Genomic DNA, 18,491 nt, shown 5'->3' with positions numbered 1-18,491 from the left:
CAACTCAAGGATTCTAAAACAACAAGCAAAAAAAAAAAAAACAAGCAACTTCTCTCTTCAGCTCACAGAAGAGTTTTTTTTTTTTAATTTTTCATGAAAATAGCGATAGTTTTGCTCATCCTCATTAAATCCTTCATAAATTAACAAATGCTGATAATCCAGAAAGTTATTTTTAAAAATTGACAAGGGTAGGGGCACCTGGGTGGCTCAGTTGGTTAAGTGTCTGCCTTTGGCTCAGGTCATGACCTTAGGGTCCTGAGATAGAGCTGCCTCCCACCCCCATTGGACTCCTTGTCAAGCTGGGAGTCTGCCCCTCCCCCATCTCGTGCATGTAACTCTCTAATAAATAAAACCTTTAAAAAAAAATTGACAAGGGTACAGTAACATCTCAATCAGTAGTTACTATTTTTTACTTGACTTTTCCTAGTATTAAAGAACTGATTTTTAAAAATATAAGCTATTTAACATATATGCAAAAAAAAAAAAAAAGAGAGAAAGAGAGAGAAACCAAACCCACCATACTCCAGGTACATTTAGGCCCTTCATCTCCATCTCTTCAATAATAATCATTGACAATCTGAAAGACTAGCTCAGGGCATTGTAATATTGTGGTTTATCAAAGAAAGATTCATATTTTATCTACTAACCCTAGAAAATGCAATAATCATATGACAAATTTTCACCAACGATTAAAAAAGCAAAAAATATACCTTTATAACTCATGAAATTAAGTTCTTTGTGATATCTCCTTTACAGAAAACTGAAGTTTCACATTACTTTTAAATTAGCTGCCTATGTAGCTCTATTTTAAAGATTTTTTCAATAGAAAATTATCCTACCACTGGAAAATCATACTGAATGAGAATTTTATTTGCATATTTTTTAAATATTGCCTTGAATCAATTTTTCAAACTCTAAAGTTTAAAGTATTTGATATTTTATTTTTAAAATACCTATCTGTAATAGAATCTATTTACAAAATCATACTACAGTTAGATGATCATCTAACTGTAGAAAGTGTAGAAATCTAACTACAGTTAGATGATGCTGAGAAAGAGCATTTCACATAATCCTGATATTGAAATGGTTTGGGGATTATGTGGTTTTAAGAGGTTCTATTAAAAAGCACACTGTATCAAGATGCCTTTACTAATCCTAACTACCCTAACATAACCTTAGGATACCCTCTGGAGGAAAATGGGTTTTGCCATGGGTTTTTAATTCTTAACAAAATTTTAACACACTTTTGTCTATTGTGAGGGATCTGAAGGCCTACAGTTAATCTTTTGTTATTCTGCAATGCCTTATTTTATATTCCCCATTACTTTGTGGCCTATCAGAGCATCAGCATTGTAATTTAGATGTTCAATAAATGCTCCTCATATCAAGGCACACATTTTTAAGAAAATGTAATAGTATTTAAAAAGCTTATGACAGACTCCTCTGCCCATCCTCTCCTCAATCCCCAGTTTCATTTATCTTAGCTGCTTAGTTGCCTCCATATCTAATATATGTTTACTACTACTGCTTGAGAATTACTAAATTCATACCACAACATTAGTATTAACGTGTATTGTGTTACAAAGCACCAGACTCAGAATTTTATATATGTTGTCTTAACCTTGACAACAACTTCATGAGACAGGGGTGCTATTGTATTCCCATTTTAGTCTGGAAAAATAGGACACAGTTCAATAACTTGCCTAGGGTCACATAGCTAGTAAGTGGCAACACTAAGGATTTAAGCTCAAGCAGCCAAACACTACTACTCATACTTTTTTTTAATATTCTTTTATTTACTATTTATGATAGACATAGAGAGAGGCAGAGACACAGGAGGAGGGAGAAGCAGGCTCCATGCCAGGAGCCTGACGCGGAACTCGATCCCGGGACTCCAGGATCGCGCCCTAGGCCAAAGGCAGGCGCTAAACCACTGAGCCACCCAGGGATCCCCCTTACTCATACTTTTAATCTGTATCTTCTTGTATCTATCCACTCCACTATCCATTCTTAATAAATACTTTTGGGATGACTCTCTAAATAAAAACAAGCAAAATAAAACAAAGAAGTCAAAACTTAAAATGGTATCTCACAACCAAATACAATTTTTTGGGGTATAGGTCAGTAGTTTTCAACTTTGGCTTTGCCACAATCCATGAGGTCAACAATTAGTTGCATTTTCATTTTGTATCTATTGATTCAGTGGTTACAGTATTTTTAAATCTAAATTACAACAACATGACATATAGCTTTCTCCCTAAAAAAAGGCATCAGATTCTAAAGCCTGCCAGAAAGATACGCTTTAAAGGGATAAGGAATATGTCCATAACCTATCAAAAGAAGAAAAACAATTTTCAAAGGAATTTTCTATCTACTTTCTGAAAGCAAATGTTTTAGTTATGTGTACATATGTCTATCTCTATGTAATAGGTCAAAAAATACCAATGGAAAAAGGCAAAATCATTTTCACTAAAGAAAAACTTCAAAAAAGAAATTTTAGAAAATCGGAAGGCAAGAGATATGTAGTAATACTTTGGCTTAACATTTTAAACAAAGGGAAAAATGAGATACATATTAATTTTTTTAAAAGATTTTATTCATTTATTCATGAGAGACACTGAGAGAGGCAGGGACATAAGCAGGCTCCATTCAGGAGCCCGAGGCGGGACTCGATCCCGGAACTCTAGGAACACGTCCTGAGCCAAAGGCAGATGCTCAACCACTGAGCCACCCAGGCATCCCAGATAGATATTAATTTGAAGCAAAAAAAAATGTTGTCATTTAAAAAAAAAAAAAAAAAAACAGAGAAACTAAAGAAAAGGAGTAACAGAAGTTTTGAAATTGAGAAAAAAAGGAAGCAAACAAGAGATGAAAGCCCTAGATAATCTAGGCAATCCAGTTCAAAGCTGAGTCAGATCTTGCTGAAACACAGAGCCCCTATAATAATACTCTGGCAAAAGGAGGTATTGTGGCCTCATTCTATGAAAGAGCTAGGACGGCTTACTGAGGATACACCAGCGGATGAAACATAAGAGCGGTGATACCAAGTCCACGGGATTGTAGACCAACATATGGTCTCTCTCTCTGTTGAAGTCATTCTTCTAACCATTCTAGGTGACAGAAATCTGACACTGCTTATAGGCTAATCAATTCAGCATTTATTTGGTTTCTGTTAAGTGTTTCACATGTGTATACATTCCAAATTAGATCATTAACTTCTGGAAAGCAGAAGATATCTTACTTATTTTATTTTCATCCATATAACTTAGGACAGTGCTATGCATGTAGAAGATAGATGCTCAAACCTACTGATTCTGAAAAATCACAACATACAATTACAACAGTAGAGTTTAAAAAAATCTTAAGAGATCTAGTCTAGCCTCTTTATGTTCTGTTTTTGTTGTTGTTGTTGTTGTTGTTTTAAGTAGGCTCCACACCCAGTACAGAGCCCAACGCAGGGCTCAAACTCACAACTCTGAGATCATGACCTGAGCTGAGATCAAGAGTCCGACGCTTAATGACCTCAGCCACTCAGGCGCCCCTAGCCTCTCTATCTTAAAAGCAAAGAAACTAAGAGTAGTTAAATGTCCAACAGCCTAAAGTCACAGAGCTAGGATTAGCACCCTAATCCCAGGATAATCAGTTCAACTTTTTCCAAATAGCTCTAATTTCTTCCATTATAATAAAATGAATAATCACCTATTTCATCAGAAAGCAAAGTAATAGCACCAGTATTCACTACATGCTAGGGCTTTCAGAAGGTCAGAGTTGTTGGCAGACCACCTGCTGTGGTCTGGGATGGCTACTCTATAAACATTGATAAACATTTATAAACATTATTTTTTTACTTAATATTCACAATAAGCACTATAAGGAGTAACAACCCAGTTTTACAAATGTAAATTTACCATAATAACAGCAAGTGCAGAACCCAGATTTTGTTACCAGTGGCTCTCAACCACATCCTATTCTGCTTCTCGTTGAATTAAACACGAAAATCCCAAAGTGCCAAGAGCCCAGCACAGTACCTGACCCAAACAAAATAAACAAATGTTTAAAAGACTCACTAAATTAATGGATCGTTTGATTAATTAAAAAGTAAGTTTTCTCACAGTAAATACCTCTAAAATAAAAAAAAAAAATTAAAAAAAGGTTTCCCTGTTCAGCTAATTACATAATCCCGAGAAAGGTTTTAATAGTGAGCAGTATGCATACTAAGAGCAGATTTAAGGAATGGCTAATTTCTTTATCCTACAAATAATTCATCTGTTCAACAAATATTAAGTGAAAAACTATTTTTGTGACACAGTGTTAAATCTGAAGTAAAATAAAACTTGCTCCTACAATATTCTATTCCATAAATTAAAACCCACACAAGTCTCTAAACCATTTGCCAAAACCAAAACACACGTGTAACATCTCCCTCCTGGTAGAGGAAAAAGAAATAACACTAAGTGAACACCTACAATGTGCCAGTTCTTAATCCTCAACATACAGTCTCGCCTGATCCCTTATAACCAAGTTAACTAGGCCACATCTGCATTTCTGATTAACAAATTCAGGCTTTAAGAGATTAAGTACTGGACGCTTGGGGGGCTCAGTGATTGAGCATCTGCCTTGGGCCCAGGGTGTGACCGCAGGGTCCTGGGATGGAGTTTCTGGGATGAAGTCCCACACTGGGCTCCCTGCAGGTAGCCTGCTTCTCCCTCTGCCTGTGTCTCTCATGAACAAATAACAAATCTTTAAAAAAAAAAAAAAAAGAGAGAGAGAGAGAGATTAAGTACTTGTCTCAAGTCCTTTGGCTAATTAATTACTACAAATAACAGAACTGGAACCCAAGTCTCCTACAGTTGTTAAAAGTCTTATTATTTTATTTGCCCACCAAGGCAGAGAACAGGTTTCTTTCTGAGACCAAAAGCTGCTTGTTTTAACAACAACAACAAAAGAATACATTATCACGATCCTCATAATAGCCTATTAGTTATTGTCACTTCATACCATAAATACAAATGATGAAGCTAGAACTCAGAGGAGTCTGCCCAAGAACATAGTGCAAGGAAGCAGAACTTTACCAGGTCTGCACCAGGTGTGCATGCAACACTGGAAACCACAGCGTTAAGACTCAAAACATCTAAAGTAGTTGGGCCTTGTGTCTGCCAGATGAAAAAGAATGGCAGATCTCATATCAACTTCTACTTGCAGTGTGCGGAAGGAGAAGCCGATGTTCTCATAACGTTCTTTTAAGTGGCAACCCGAAGACTGGGCTCTCCATTCCAAGCCTACAGGCCACTTCATTACTACCAGCAACAGCGCTAGGGATCTGTTATCAGTTACAATTACTCCTAAAGTGCCAAACAATGTACCACGCCACACACCAACGGTTCACTGAAAGAACACTATGTCAGAATACATAAAATCAACATCTCAGTATTTAAGACTTTCACTGAGAAGACATGAACAGACCTATTCCTTGGCAACATTTTCGAGTCATCATCTGAGAACTTTATGCCCTGGTGTATTTTTTAAGGCCTAAGTGTGAACTAAAAGAAAGGGCATGTCCTATGGCAGCTCCAAAGATGTTACTACTGGGGATCCCTGGGTGACGGCTCGGCGGTTTGGCGCCTGCCTTTGGCCCAGGGCGTGATCCTGGAGACCTGGGATTGAGTCCCATGTCGGGCTCCCTGCATGGAGCCTGCTTCTCCCTCTGCCTGTGTCTCTGCCTCTGTGTGTGTCTCTCATGAATAAATAAATAAAATCCTTAACAAAAAATAAATAAAAATGTCACTACCTTGGTCGCAAAGACTTACTGTACAGCTCTGTTTCTCAGAAATCCTGAGGAGCCCTTTCTGGTTGAGAGCAGCTCAAGCATCTTCCTAAAGAACTGTCCCATCTGCTTCTAGTAAATCAAAGTGATGAATAAGACGGTGGTTGGGTGTTAATACGCGGCACTCTGAGTGTGTGTGTGTGTGTGTGTGTGTGTGTCCACGTTTCACTGGGCGACGCAGGCTGGAAGCCCCAACCCCGAGGTCAGCAGAACCATCCCGCTCCGGGGGAGCCAGGCAGCCGTGCACGTCCGTCGCCGCCACCGCACCCTGGAGGCCGTGGTCCCGCCTTCATCCCGCAGAGACCGCGGGAGCCCGGAGCTCCCTCCGAGCTGCCCCGAGGGCCCCGAGCCCGCAGCGGGAGCAAGGCCAGGCCATGCACGGCCCCGACCCCGACCCCGACCCGGGCGGCCGAGCTGCACCGGAGGCCTCGAGCCTGCAGCGGCAGCCAGGCCAGAAGGCCCGGGGTCGTGCACCAACCCCCTCCAGCGCACAGACCCGCCCCGACCCGGGCGGCCGAGCAGCACCGGAGGCCCCAAGCCTGCAGCGAGAGCCACGCCGGCGGGCCGGGGACCGTGCACCCCCCGCCCCCAGACCCCGACCCGGGGACGAGCTGCCCCGGAGGTCCCGAGCCCGGGGCCGTGCACCCCCCCCTCCCCCCCGTCCAGCGCACAGACCCGCCCCGCCGCCAGACCGCGACCGGAGGCCCAGAGCCTGCAGCCGGAGCCTGGCCAGCGGGCCCGGGGCCGTGCACCGCCCCCTGCCCCCGCCTCCAGACCGCGACCCGGCGGCCGAGCTGCCCGGAGGCCCCGAGCCCGCAGCTGCAGCCAGGCCGGCGGACCCCGAGCCGTGCCCCCCGCCCGCCGCCAGACCCCGGGGGCCGAGCCCGCAGCGGGAGCCCCCCCAGCCCCGCCCGCCGCGAGCGCCCGCCTTCCCCCCGAAAGTTGCGACCTGTGCCCGCGGCCGCGTCCAGCACGGACGCCCGCCCCGGAAGCGCCCCCGCGGCCCGCACGGCGCCGAGCAGCGCTGCCCCCCGCGCCCCGCGCCCCGGGCCGCCCAGCCGCCGCCGCCCCGTTATCCGCTCGCAGCCGCGGCCGCGCTCGGGCCTGCCCGCCTGCCCGCGCCCCGCAGCCCCCGCACGGCCCCGGGCCCCGCCGCAGCCCTCCGCGCGTCCCGGGGGGACCGGCGCCCGCGGCCCGGGGCTGGGGCGGCTCCGGGCGGCCCCTCACCTCCGGGTGCAGCAGGGGCACGCAGCCCGCCTCGGCGTCGTACTCGTCCGGGCCGTCCGCCATCTTGGTGTTAAATCCCTGCGCCCGCTGCATGCCGGGAGAAAGCGGTTCCCCCCGGCGGGGCTCGGGCGCGGCGAGGGCACGCGCGAGGGCGAGCCGCGGCCCCCGCGCACCCCCCTGCGCCCCCCCCGCCTCCCTCGGGGGCGGGGGTCCCTGTGCGCGTGCGCGCGGGGCGGGGCGGGGGGAGCGGGGGAGGAGGCTGTGCGCGTGCGCGGCGCGGCCCCGAGACCCCGCGGCTGCAGCAGCGCGGCTGGGGCCTGGGAGGCCTGCTGGTCGTTGCCCGTGCGGCCCTGCACCCCCGCCGGGACGGCCTCCCGCGATGCACCCTCGGGGGCGCCCGGAGCAACGGGTGAGGCCTGGGGCCCGGGAGACGGCCCGGCCGGACCTCGTTGGTCTTCAATTAGCAGTAATTACATCAAAAACGTACACCCTCGAGGCCCACGCCCCCCCCCCCCCACCTGCTGCATGTTAATGTAACCCGGGGGCTGAGAACCCACGTCGTTAAAACGGAATTCGCTGAAATTCGAACCGGATAAAAGGACCTAGGGCGTCTTTAAGCGCATATTAGGGCTGTAGGAATCGGGGCGGGGGAGGGGGGGGGGAGTGGCTCCTACAAATGTGCTAAAACAACAGGCCTACAACACATGCCTCTTTGATTTTGCTATTATTAAAAATTGTATTTTTTTGCTATTATTAAAAATTGTAGCCCTAAGCTGCTCAGAGGAGGATGCAGCAGAGATCGCCAAAAAAATTGTATTTTTTTTTTTTTTGCTATTATTAAAAATTGTAGCCCTAAGCTGCTCAGAGGAGGATGCAGCAGAGACCGCCAGGACGATGCGTTAGAGATCCCGACAGCAGCCTGCCTCCCGAGCAAGCGCATCAGCCAGGAGCAGCCGCCGGGTAAGGTCGGGAGGGAGGGCCCAGGGGAGGCGAGGGTCAGGGGCCTGCCCTCAGGCTGAGGCTCCCGCCAAGGGGAGCTGCAGGGTCTGCAGACGGCGGGGCGCAGCGCTGCATCCGACGCTCCCTGGGAAGCCGGGCCCGGAAAAGCGGGGAGCGACCGGGCATTGGATGCTCTCAAGAGGAGTCTGCTGTTCCTTCACGGGGTGCTCCCAGAAATGCATGAAGATAGCTAAATAGCAGATATTAGCTCCTGGAAATGCTGCATAGCTAACGGTCGAGGCATCATTCATAAGAGGGAGAGGCGGGCACAGCTCTTCACAGCTGCTGCACGGCCGGTGGGAAGAGCAAGGTCCTCTGCTGACTTTGCAGCTGGCTTACCTGCCTCCGTCCTCCCGGCAGCGCTGCTCTCGGTCTCCTCTCAGTCTGAGCTCATTTGCATCATTTTGGTCCCACCCCAAACCAAGGATTTGGGTTTGACTCTTTCACCCAGCCTGCAGAACTACACAGAATTAGGGTTCTCTCCCTTTGGAGCTCCAAACTGCTTTTAGATGCATTTTAACATAGAATTTTCTTTAAAACAAACAAACAAAAAAAAAGGATTTTATTTATTTATCCATGAGAGACACAGAGAGAGAGAGGCAGAGGGAGAAGCAGGCTCCCTGCAGGGAGCCAGAGGCAGCACTCAATCCCAGGACCCCAGGGATCACGCCCTAGGCTGGAGGCCGTGTGAAACCGATGAGCCACACGGGCTGCCCTAAAGTAGAATTTTCACTTCAACAATTCAATTTTCATCTTGCTCCTCTTTACCCTTATGCCATACATTTACTGGAAAGAGACAATGGGAGTAAAGAAAAGCAACAGTTGGGAGATGGGGTAAAGAAGATACTGAATTGTTGGGGGGTGACGGAGACACAAGGCATAGATAGCAGGCAAGAATGTTTTGCAGGTGCCCATGTGTTAGGAACATTGGGGTGTATGAGCTTACAAAAAATGAGGATGTTTAGCCTTCCCAGGACGCCTAGGCTCACAGGGGTCCCTAAATGGAAGGCTCAGTGGTCAAATTCAGCCACCAAAATGTTTCATTTGGCCTACATGGTAGTTTTCCAAATATTTTTGAAGTAGATACCAAAATTCAATAAATCAGGAGATTTCACTTTAAAATCTAGATTTCTAGGGTAGTCCAGGTGGCTCAGCGGTTTAGCGCTGCCTTCAGCCCAGGGCGTGATTGTGGAGACCTGGGATCAAGTCCCATGTCAGGATCCCTGCATGGAGCCTGCTTCTCCCTCTGCCTGTGTCTCTGCCTCTCTCTCTCTCTCTCTCTCTCTCTCTCTCTCTCTCTGTGTGTGTGTGTCTCTCATGAATAAATAAATAAAAATCTTTTTTTAAAAAAAATAAATATATATATAAAATCTAGATTCCTAGTTTAGCTGGAAAACATGAGAGATCTGGGCTTCCTTGCTTGGTCTCTACTGGGCTCATAGGCCTACATCACTCATCATCATTGCCTGGCTGCCATAGATGCTTTTATTTGTGACTTCCGGGAATTCTACAACATGGACAAAACACTAAAAGTGAATGAAAAGTTAAAGCAACTCAACTGGACTCCATATCTGCCTTGCTCACTGCTGTATGACTGAAAACAATACTTATTAAATGAATGAAAGAAAGGAAGGAAGGAAGGAAGGAAGAAAGGAAGAGTAAGAGCAGACATTCTTAGGGAAAATATGTTGAAGTTGAGGTTTGGGTGAGGTTCAATATGGACCCAAATGAACCCTGTAGATACAATAAGTCCATCTTGGTAAGTACAGAGTCCTTATCTACATGCAGATTTGAGACGATATATTCAGGGTACTGTGAAGGACAGCCAAGAAAGTAGACATGTCAATGGATAAACTGGCAAAAGAATGGCACAGAATTATGGAGGAATGCAGAATAGTTGCTGAAAGAGAATAAAATAGAGAACATGGACCTTGTCAGAGGAGAATTGTGAAATGGATCTAAAAGCAGAGAGGAATGGGCAATTATTGTATAGAAGTGGCTTCATATGTAACTTCAGAGACTACTGGAGCTAAAGATACTATTAGAGGTCATCCAGTTCTAGTCAAACTCCAACATTTCACAAATAGGAAAATGATAATTGGGGGACTTAAGAAACCTGCTTAAAGTCACCAAACTAGATCGTAGCGGAACCATGTCTGAAAGCCTCCTAACTCTTCCCCATCTACTGTTCTTGGTTCTGTTGTAATTATCTTGGGTGAATTATTACTTGGTCCATTTAATACTTTATTAAACACTTCTTCTGTGAAATGCTAGATTTAGTGACCACAACAAAGAGATCATTTTTAAGATACCATACAGATTATTTGACTTAGCTAAATGCTGTTCAGTAGTTATAGCCCTTTGGATTCTAATGAGATCCATTGGAAATCCAAGATTTTCCTAGAAGTCATTTCATAAATTTTGTATCTCATTAGAATTGTGGACTCTAGAACCAAATTAGATGTCACCTACTCAAAACTGGGATAGGGCAAGATATTGCCATTTTTTTTTCAAGATTTTATTAATTTATTCATGAGAGACACACACAGAGAGGCAGAGACACAGGCAGAGGGAGAAGCAGGCTCCATGCAGGGAGCCCAACGTGGGACTCAATCCTGGGACTCCAGGATCACGCCCTGGGCCGAAGGTCGACACTAAACCACTGAGCCACCCGGGCTGCCCAAGCTATTGCCATTTTAATACAGAAAAGCAAGCACACAAGCAGTACCCTATAATCTTATTTTAAGTGAAATGAGAACCATATTTTTGCACTCTGTAGGAATCACTGATATAAATAAAATTAAGCTGGAGAATTAAAGGAAGTGGAGAATTAAAGGAAATATATGGAATTTGAGATGTGTGATAGTCAACTGATAAGCCAACAATTCTCCCAGTATTTACACTTTTGGGTAGTGCCCTCCCACACTGAATATGGCTAATATGCATAACCAATAAGATGTTGCTGAAAAATTGTGTGTGACTTTTGAAGCTGGCTCATAAAAAGCATTGTGGATTCATATTCTCTCTTGAATTACCGACTCTGGAGGATCCAGCTGCCATGTCATGAAAACTCTCATGCAGCCCCCATGGAGAGAGGTCCACAAGGCAAGGAAGTCTAACCTCCTGCCAACAGCCAGCAGCCTCCTGGATGTGGCAGGCAGGTGACTGAGCCACCTCAGTAGCAGATAGTCTAGCCCAGGTCAAGCCTTCAGATGATTGCAGCCCCAGCTGACATCTTGACTGCAAGCTCATGGGAGACCCTGGCCCAGAACCATCCCCCTAAACTGCACCTGGATTCCTCAACCACTAAAATTGTGTAAAGTATTAAGTGTTTATTTTTCTGAGCTGCTGATTTTGGGATAAGATATTATATTATGGGGTAGCCCAGGTGGCTTAGCAGTTTAGCACCTGCCTTCGGTCCAGGGCATGATCCCGGAGACCCGGGATCGAGTCCCATGTTGGGCTCCCTGCATGGAGCCTGCTTCTCCCTCTGCCTGTGTTTCTGCCTCTCTCTCTCTGTCTCTCATGAATTAATAAGTAAAATCTTTTTTAAAAAGATATATATTATACAATAGATAATACAGTATGTAAAGCCCAAAACCCTTGAAATCATTTGCAGAGTTATATGCTTACAAAAATACAGGAAGATCAGGACACTTGGGTGGCTCAGCGGTTGAGCATCTATCTGCCTTCTCCTCGGGGCATGATCCTGGGGTCCTGGGATCGAGTCCCACATTGGGCTCCCTGTATGGAGCCTGCTTCTCCCTCTGCCTAAGTCTCTGCCTCTCTCTTTCAGTGTCTCTCGTGAATAAATAAATAAAAATCTTAAAAAAAAAATGCAGGAAGATCAAAACATCCAACTTGATTTAATAGAAAGTTTTGTTTCTTAAGTTTTACTAACTTAAAATGAATGTATAACTGAATTTGGGGGTTTTGTTTGTTTGTTTTTGTTTTTTAAGTAGGCCCCATGTCCATCATAGAGCCAAACATGGGGCTTGAACTCACAACCCTGAGGTCAAGACCTGAGCTGAGATCAAAAGTCAGACTCTTAACCTAGGAACCCACCCAGGTGACCCTGTCATTATTTTTGGTGGAGGAGGGGGAAGTGTGGTATGCAAATTCTTCCTTTCTAGGGAATGTTTAAGAGCAGGTGGTCACATCTCTAAAGAGAACAGAATCAGTACTGATAACCTAGGATCAGCCTTTAAGGACCATCAGTGTGAAAGACAGTGGAACTTTGTGTTGAAAAATAATGAGGATTTGAAATAGCAATGTATATATTGAAGGGGGAACAAGGAGAAAGGATTGCGCAGGTAGCAAGAGGATGGAGTGCTGGATCTGAACTTGTCAAAGAAAGTATCCTGCGGACAGGAAATGGGGAGTTGGAGGGAGGGAGTGTACTCCTAGAAGAAAAGATTCCCCTTTGAAGGCATGTTGAGTGCCCAGGAGCCTCACGGATCAGAGCCCTGGCAATACCTATTCTGTAGATGGAAGCAAATTTTTCTTGTTAAGCACCAGGGCTCCATCATTTTACTACAACTGGGGAATAACAAGGTATGGCCATGTCAGGCAGGGCCACTAAGTTTTACTCTTTTTGTCTTTTGACCCTCCACGCTCTGCAGTGTTTCTGAGTTCCTCTAAGTCCAAAAAGATACTATGAACACCTGCCAGTGGGGAGATAGGAAGAGTATCTAAGAAAGGCTCAAGTGAATAAGCTTGAGACTAGGACAGTGATCAATGAAAGCCTTTATGCATATGCACGTTTGTTTTTTTTTTCCTGGAGAGAGAATCTATAGCTTTCAACAGATTTTCAAATGGGTATAAGATCCAAAAAAGGCTGCTCAAATCTAGGAACATTTAAAATGTAAAATCTCCATTTTTTTAGAAGTAGTGCTCCCTTTTACATAAATGAAAATTTGGGCATTTTTATTATATTATTATATTATTTACATGATATTAAATTACCCTTTATGAGTGATTTGTAAATGACAATCTCCATAAGGACAAGAATACCAACCCTATACATAATGCTTGACATACTGCTTTCTCAAAGCAGTTATTTCCTAATTATGTTACATGAATGAATAATAAATGAAAAAAGAAAGCATATATGAGCCTTTATATGAATAAAATTCTACATAATTTCTCATAGTAGGGAAAAGAAGCATTTTACCAACTTTGTTGGGATTCTGATAGGGTTTCTTGTTTTTTGTTTTTGGTTTTGTTTTTTTTTTTTTTTTAATTTAAAATAGAACATGAACTAGAGCATGCTGGTTAATCTGCTTTACCCTTCTCCCTAGCAGCACCCCACTCCCTGCAAATCCATGATTTGCTCTTTTCTGCCTTATGCTCTAGCAAATTGATCACTGAGGACTGCATGTCCTGTACTATCTGGCCAAACTGGCTGCCCCTTGGGTTTGGCTGATGGGAGGCAGTGGCATTAAGAAATAGGTTAGAGTATTTCTTCCCATCCCCCCTCTGCTGTGACAAACCTTCCCTGTCAGCAGTTTCATCCCCCTTAGCCTAATGCCTACCTGGTGGTCCCTCTTCTACAGTTCTAGCTGGCAGCTGGCTCTTTCCCATGTCCCCTCAGCCTGAGGAGCATTGCTAGTCTCTGGGTTCCTACCAGCCCTTGCTCATTCTCTTCACCCTACCCACACCACTGTACTTTCACTAACACTTCTTTCTTTGCATCATATGGAGGGAATTCTATTCCCTGGAAGAGCCCTGACTAATGGTAAATATTCTAGGTACCAGTCATTATTCTAGATCCTTCATGTACATGATCCCATTTATTCCTCATACGAAGCTAAGAAGTAAGTATGGTAGATATATCCCTTTTACAGGTAAGTTAACACTTTACAGTGAATTAATATGATGGCTACATGGGATTCTGTAGGACATCTACATATGAGGTAGTTTGCAGATAATTAATGATGTATCAATGGGCCCCGAAATCAAATATGTAGACAACAGGTAATAAGCTGTTAGGTTGATATATGCTAGTTGATTATGGGTTTTTTTTGTTTTGTTTTTTTTAATTTTTTTTAATTTATTTATGATAATCAGAGAGAGAGAGAGAGAAAGAGAGAGAGAGAGGCAGAGACACAGGGAGAGGGAGAAGCAGGCTCCATGCACCGAGAGCCCAATGTGGGATTTGATCCCGGGTCTCCAGGATCGCGCCCTGGGCCAAAGGCAGGCGCCAAACTTCTGCGCCACCCAGGGATCCCCGCTAGTTGATTATGTTATCATGACTGGATAGAAAGATAGTTTTGTTGCCATAAAATTACCTCTTTGATCCAATGTCATATACACTACTAGCTTTTATATAACAATTCAACAATCCCAGGAAATTTCTTGTCATTGACTATCTACATAGTACTTAAAATTAGCCACAACTTTAAGAGGAAATGAAGTTAGTTATTATTAAAAATATATCTTTTGGGCAGCCCAGGTGGCTCAGCGGTTTAGTGCCACATTCAGCCCAGGGCGTGACCCTGGAGACCTGGGATCAAGTCCCACGTCATCAGGCTCCCTGCATGGAGCCTGCTTCTCCCCTGCCTGTGTCTCTGCCTCTCTCTCTCTCTCTCTGTCTCTCTGTCTCTTGTGAATGAATAAATAAAATATTTTTTAAAAATAAAATAAAATAAAAATACATCTTTTGTGTGGTTACCATGAGGCATTGAAAGCAGTTGAGAGAAACTGTGTCATTGCCCTCTGAATCAGGGGAAATCTGGAAAGGTCAAAACATGTTTTCAGTGATCTTCCACATCTTTTCTTTCTTTTTTTAAAAAAAAGATTTTATTTATTTATTCATGAGAGACACAGGCAGAGGGAGAAGCAGTCTCCTTGCAGGGAGCCCAATGCGGGACTTGATCCTGGGACGCCACGGTCACGACCTGAGCCAAAGGCAGGCTCCCAACCGCTGAGCCACCCAGGCATCCTTTCCACATCTTTTCTACATCTCTGCCCACCCTCTGCTTGCACCCTGTATGTCATTTAGTTAGTGTCATTTATGTTTTTCAGAAACTACTGGACTACAAGACTACAGATCAAACCTGTGGCAGGAATAAATTGAGTGTTCTTCACATTTTGTCTTAAAAAAAAAAAAAAAAATAGGGCTCTGGTTGTTGTGATGCATGAAGGAAATGGCCCCAACTATGACATCCATTCTCTTGTCACCCAGATTCTAGAACAGGATACTCGTGTTTCAGGCATGTTTAACTTAGTAATGGAAAGGGCGACAGTTGTGCTAATAGGGCCTTGACTGCTATGCTGGACCTCTGCCAAGGCTCCTGTTTAAGCAAGCATTAAAAGGCATAAACTTTTATAGCAGGACTTCATTAGGGCAGTGTGAGTGTGTGGTAGCTATTGTAGAGCTAGACTGTGACCAGGCCTCGCCCATAATGTTCCCCAGCATTGCTGTCCCTGACTTCTTACCCCAGGCTTCTGGTCCATCATGGGAGAGAGAGATGCTGAATGATTTTTGTCCCCTATGGCTATGAGAACAGGAACCACAGTCCCTTTCTTTCGTTGGCTTGTTGACATCTAAGGGTCAAACTGAGTTGGAAGTCAGCTGGCTCAACAGCTTTATCTCATTTAGGAAAGAGTTTAGTAAATCAAACACTTTTCTATCCAGATTTTCCAGGCTAATCAGACCCCCTGGATTTGAATCCCAATGCTTCCATCTTAATTCTGTGACCTGGGGAAAGTTACATACAGTCTGGCTATAACCTGCGTACATGGTAGCCATGCCATTTCTTTGCTTCTTGCTCAGGCTTGGATAGCTCTTGAAAGACCTTCTATTTGCTGTGATACCGAGTGGATGACGTTTTTACTTCCTTTCCTTCATCTCTGAGTCCAGTTTGGTTTCTATTCAGTTTCTGTTAGCAGAGTATTTCATCTTCTGTTTACTCTTCTGTACCTCAAGGAAATGGGAGGGAGGAGAGATAAGCTCTGGTGTGGAAAGATAAAACTTGTGTTAGAAAACTTGAGCCATACTCTCTCTGCTGATTGTTTGTCCTAGCTGAGAATTCCCATAAAAAAAAAACATAATCTCAGATATCAGATGGTCTCCCCATTTTAGTGAGAAGCCCTTCTTTAGAGTCAGACCCCTAGGTCACTTTCTCCATTTCACCAGCCTTTCTTACAGCTATTTCTAGTAATGTACACTGAGAAAATGAAAAATATAAGGAGATGCATTAGGTTTATTTCTCTACGAATTTGGGGATGTTTGTGCTAATCTCATAATTTGGTATTTGTTTCAGAATGTTCATGTTTCTTTGTGTGCCTGCAAGTTTTTTTATTTTTCTTTTTTAACTTTGAGGGTGTGCCCCTTTCATTTTTTGGTTGCCGAACTGGTGAATTTTCTAGAACTTTTTTGAGAGGAGGAGGGCAGGTATTAAAGAGAAAAAGTCTTGTGCACTTTTAGTTGGCCACCTGGACTTTCAAAAATCCCCAACACATGAGAGCTTTCCTCCATACACAGTCAACTTTTGATATGCTGATATAACCAGATGCTCTAGAGAATATTCATGCATCCCTGAACCTGGAGAGTCCCCTTAACTCCTCCACCCGTCTTTGCTGAGGTTAGTTTCTAACTGATCACCTCATCGATTGCATGATTTTTCCTACTTTCATTCTCTGAGATTAATCTCAAATTCAGCTTTTGGGGTACTTGATGTTAAAGTAGTCCATCATAAGAAGGCACTGGAAACTACAGATTTCCAAGCATACATACACACACATAATTTTGCATAAATATCAAAGGGTTCAAGACTTCCTGAGCAAGGACCCCAGGTGAAAAAAAAAATCCCTGGTTGTGATAAATTAGGTTTAGTTCTTGGGTAATATCTTTAAGCTATAAAGGACGTCTAGTTTATTCTACTGCCTTCAGACAATTCTCAGTAAATGTGGCATAAAGTCTATTATAAGAAACTGAACACTGGTTCTGGCTTTGTAGCTAATTAACTGGATGATCTTTGTCGCTTTAATTTCTCAGTCTCAGTTTTGTCATCTGTAAAATGAAGAGACTTGGAATAGGTGCTCTGTAACCTCTCCTTCATCTTTGTGATTCTAGTGATACTACCATCCTACACAGATGATAATTTCCTTTTAAACTGTCATAATGAAAAGTCCACAATGTGTGTAATTAACCTCTGTTCTGTTCTGTTGGTAATAGTTTTTACTATCAGAAATTTCTTCCTGATTGCTATTCTAAACCCCTCATGCTGTAGATCTTCTTTTTATTTTATCTTCTTCTCAGTATTCTTGATTTTCTCTTTTATCTTCCTTACCCAAATCATTCCCAGATAATGGAAGTCTCACTAGTAAAACTTAAGGAAAGACTTCCATTACTGAGTACCCTTTTCCCCCACTTTTAAATCATTAACACACATGGTAATTGAGACAAGATGCAGTTGTAACACCCAAAGGCAATCCATTAGATATTCAGTCTCTCAGAAAGATAAGAGGAGCTAAACTGTTGTAGTTGCAGTATCTGTTATGCTCTGCTCTGCTCTTCTAGATTATACTTTTCTAAGCTTCACTCAGAGAGATGGTGGCATAGATCAAGATACCACATTAAGAGAATAAAATAGAAGTGAAATCGTTTATCTGAATATAGGGCCTTACTACATTTTGGGCATTAGCATTGAGTTGCTCTATCTCCAAACTCCTGCAGAATCCTGGTCACAATATTTGCTTATCTAGATGTTAACAAGTTTCTGTTTTTTAATGAGCTTTTCAATTTGGAAAGTAATAATTGCACATCTTTTTAAAACATTTAAACAATAGGTAATATCCACAATTAAAATTAAGTCTTTTTCCTCCCCATTCATTCCAATAACACTTCCCAGAGTGAATCATAATTAATCATAGTCTTCCCCCAAATTTTAATGTATATACCTATATATCCTTGAGATGATATCCTAACTGTGCAAACTGTTACATACATTGCTTTTTTCCACTTAATTTGATTTAAATATCCTTCCATTGCAGCATTTATAGTTCTATTTTATTCTATTTAATGGCTTACGTAGTATTCCCCAGAGTCCTTTAGTATCAGAATATTTTTGGCTTCAAGTAACAGAAAACTTGACTAAAAGTAGCTATTATAGTAAGGACCTTTAGTGTTTCTTATAACAAGAAGCTACAGTCAAGTTAATTCAACACTTGAGTAATTTGAGTAATCCTCCTAAGGAGAATTCAAGTAATTTCCAGGTTAGTTCCACAGCTCATTAATATGAAGATTCAATCTGATTCTTTCTTTCTCCTCTGCTATTCTCAGTAAAAAGGCAAGAAGCCTCATGGCTGCAACATGGCTATAGCAGCTGTAGGCATTATTCATCATATAGCAATATCTACAGGCAATAAAAGGACTGTTCCTTCTCATGTGCCTCTTTTTTAAATCAAGGAAAGCTTGCAACATACCATTCCTCAG

The 18,491-nt window shown here is 43.4% G+C and overlaps 1 protein-coding gene and 1 long non-coding RNA gene across 10 annotated transcripts in view; one reads left to right on the top strand and one right to left on the bottom strand.

Annotated features, from left to right (window-relative positions):
- The window catches only part of ZDHHC17 (zinc finger DHHC-type palmitoyltransferase 17), a 189,910-nt gene extending 182,678 nt beyond the window's left edge, over positions 1-7,232 (bottom strand). For 3 of the 5 annotated variants that reach the window (XR_007402232.1, XR_004804989.2, XM_025439405.3), the window contains exon 1: positions 7,052-7,230. Coding sequence is in view for 3 of the 5 variants with exons in the window: in XM_025439405.3 (XP_025295190.1) it covers positions 7,052-7,144 (93 nt within the window). In the remaining 2 variants the exon portion in view is untranslated. Of the gene's footprint in view, positions 1-7,051 lie in introns of all 5 variants that reach the window. The other 2 variants (XM_025439403.3, XM_025439404.3) reach the window with 2 other exon arrangements.
- Positions 7,233-7,271: 39 nt separating this feature from the next.
- Positions 7,272-18,491, top strand: part of LOC112654363 (uncharacterized) — a 70,246-nt gene continuing 59,026 nt past the window's right edge. For 2 of the 5 annotated variants that reach the window (XR_004805167.2, XR_003132943.3), the window contains exons 1-2: positions 7,296-7,460; positions 7,902-8,011. This is a non-coding gene — a long non-coding RNA (uncharacterized LOC112654363). Of the gene's footprint in view, positions 7,461-7,901; positions 8,012-18,491 lie in introns of all 5 variants that reach the window. The other 3 variants (XR_007402234.1, XR_007402233.1, XR_007402235.1) reach the window with 3 other exon arrangements.

The sequence above is a fragment of the Canis lupus genome, chromosome 15, assembly GCF_003254725.2.
Source record: "Canis lupus dingo isolate Sandy chromosome 15, ASM325472v2, whole genome shotgun sequence".
Classification (NCBI taxonomy): Eukaryota; Metazoa; Chordata; class Mammalia; order Carnivora; family Canidae; genus Canis; species Canis lupus.
The sequence above is the reverse complement of the archived record's forward strand: the minus strand, read 5'-3'. Positions and strand labels throughout refer to the sequence as shown.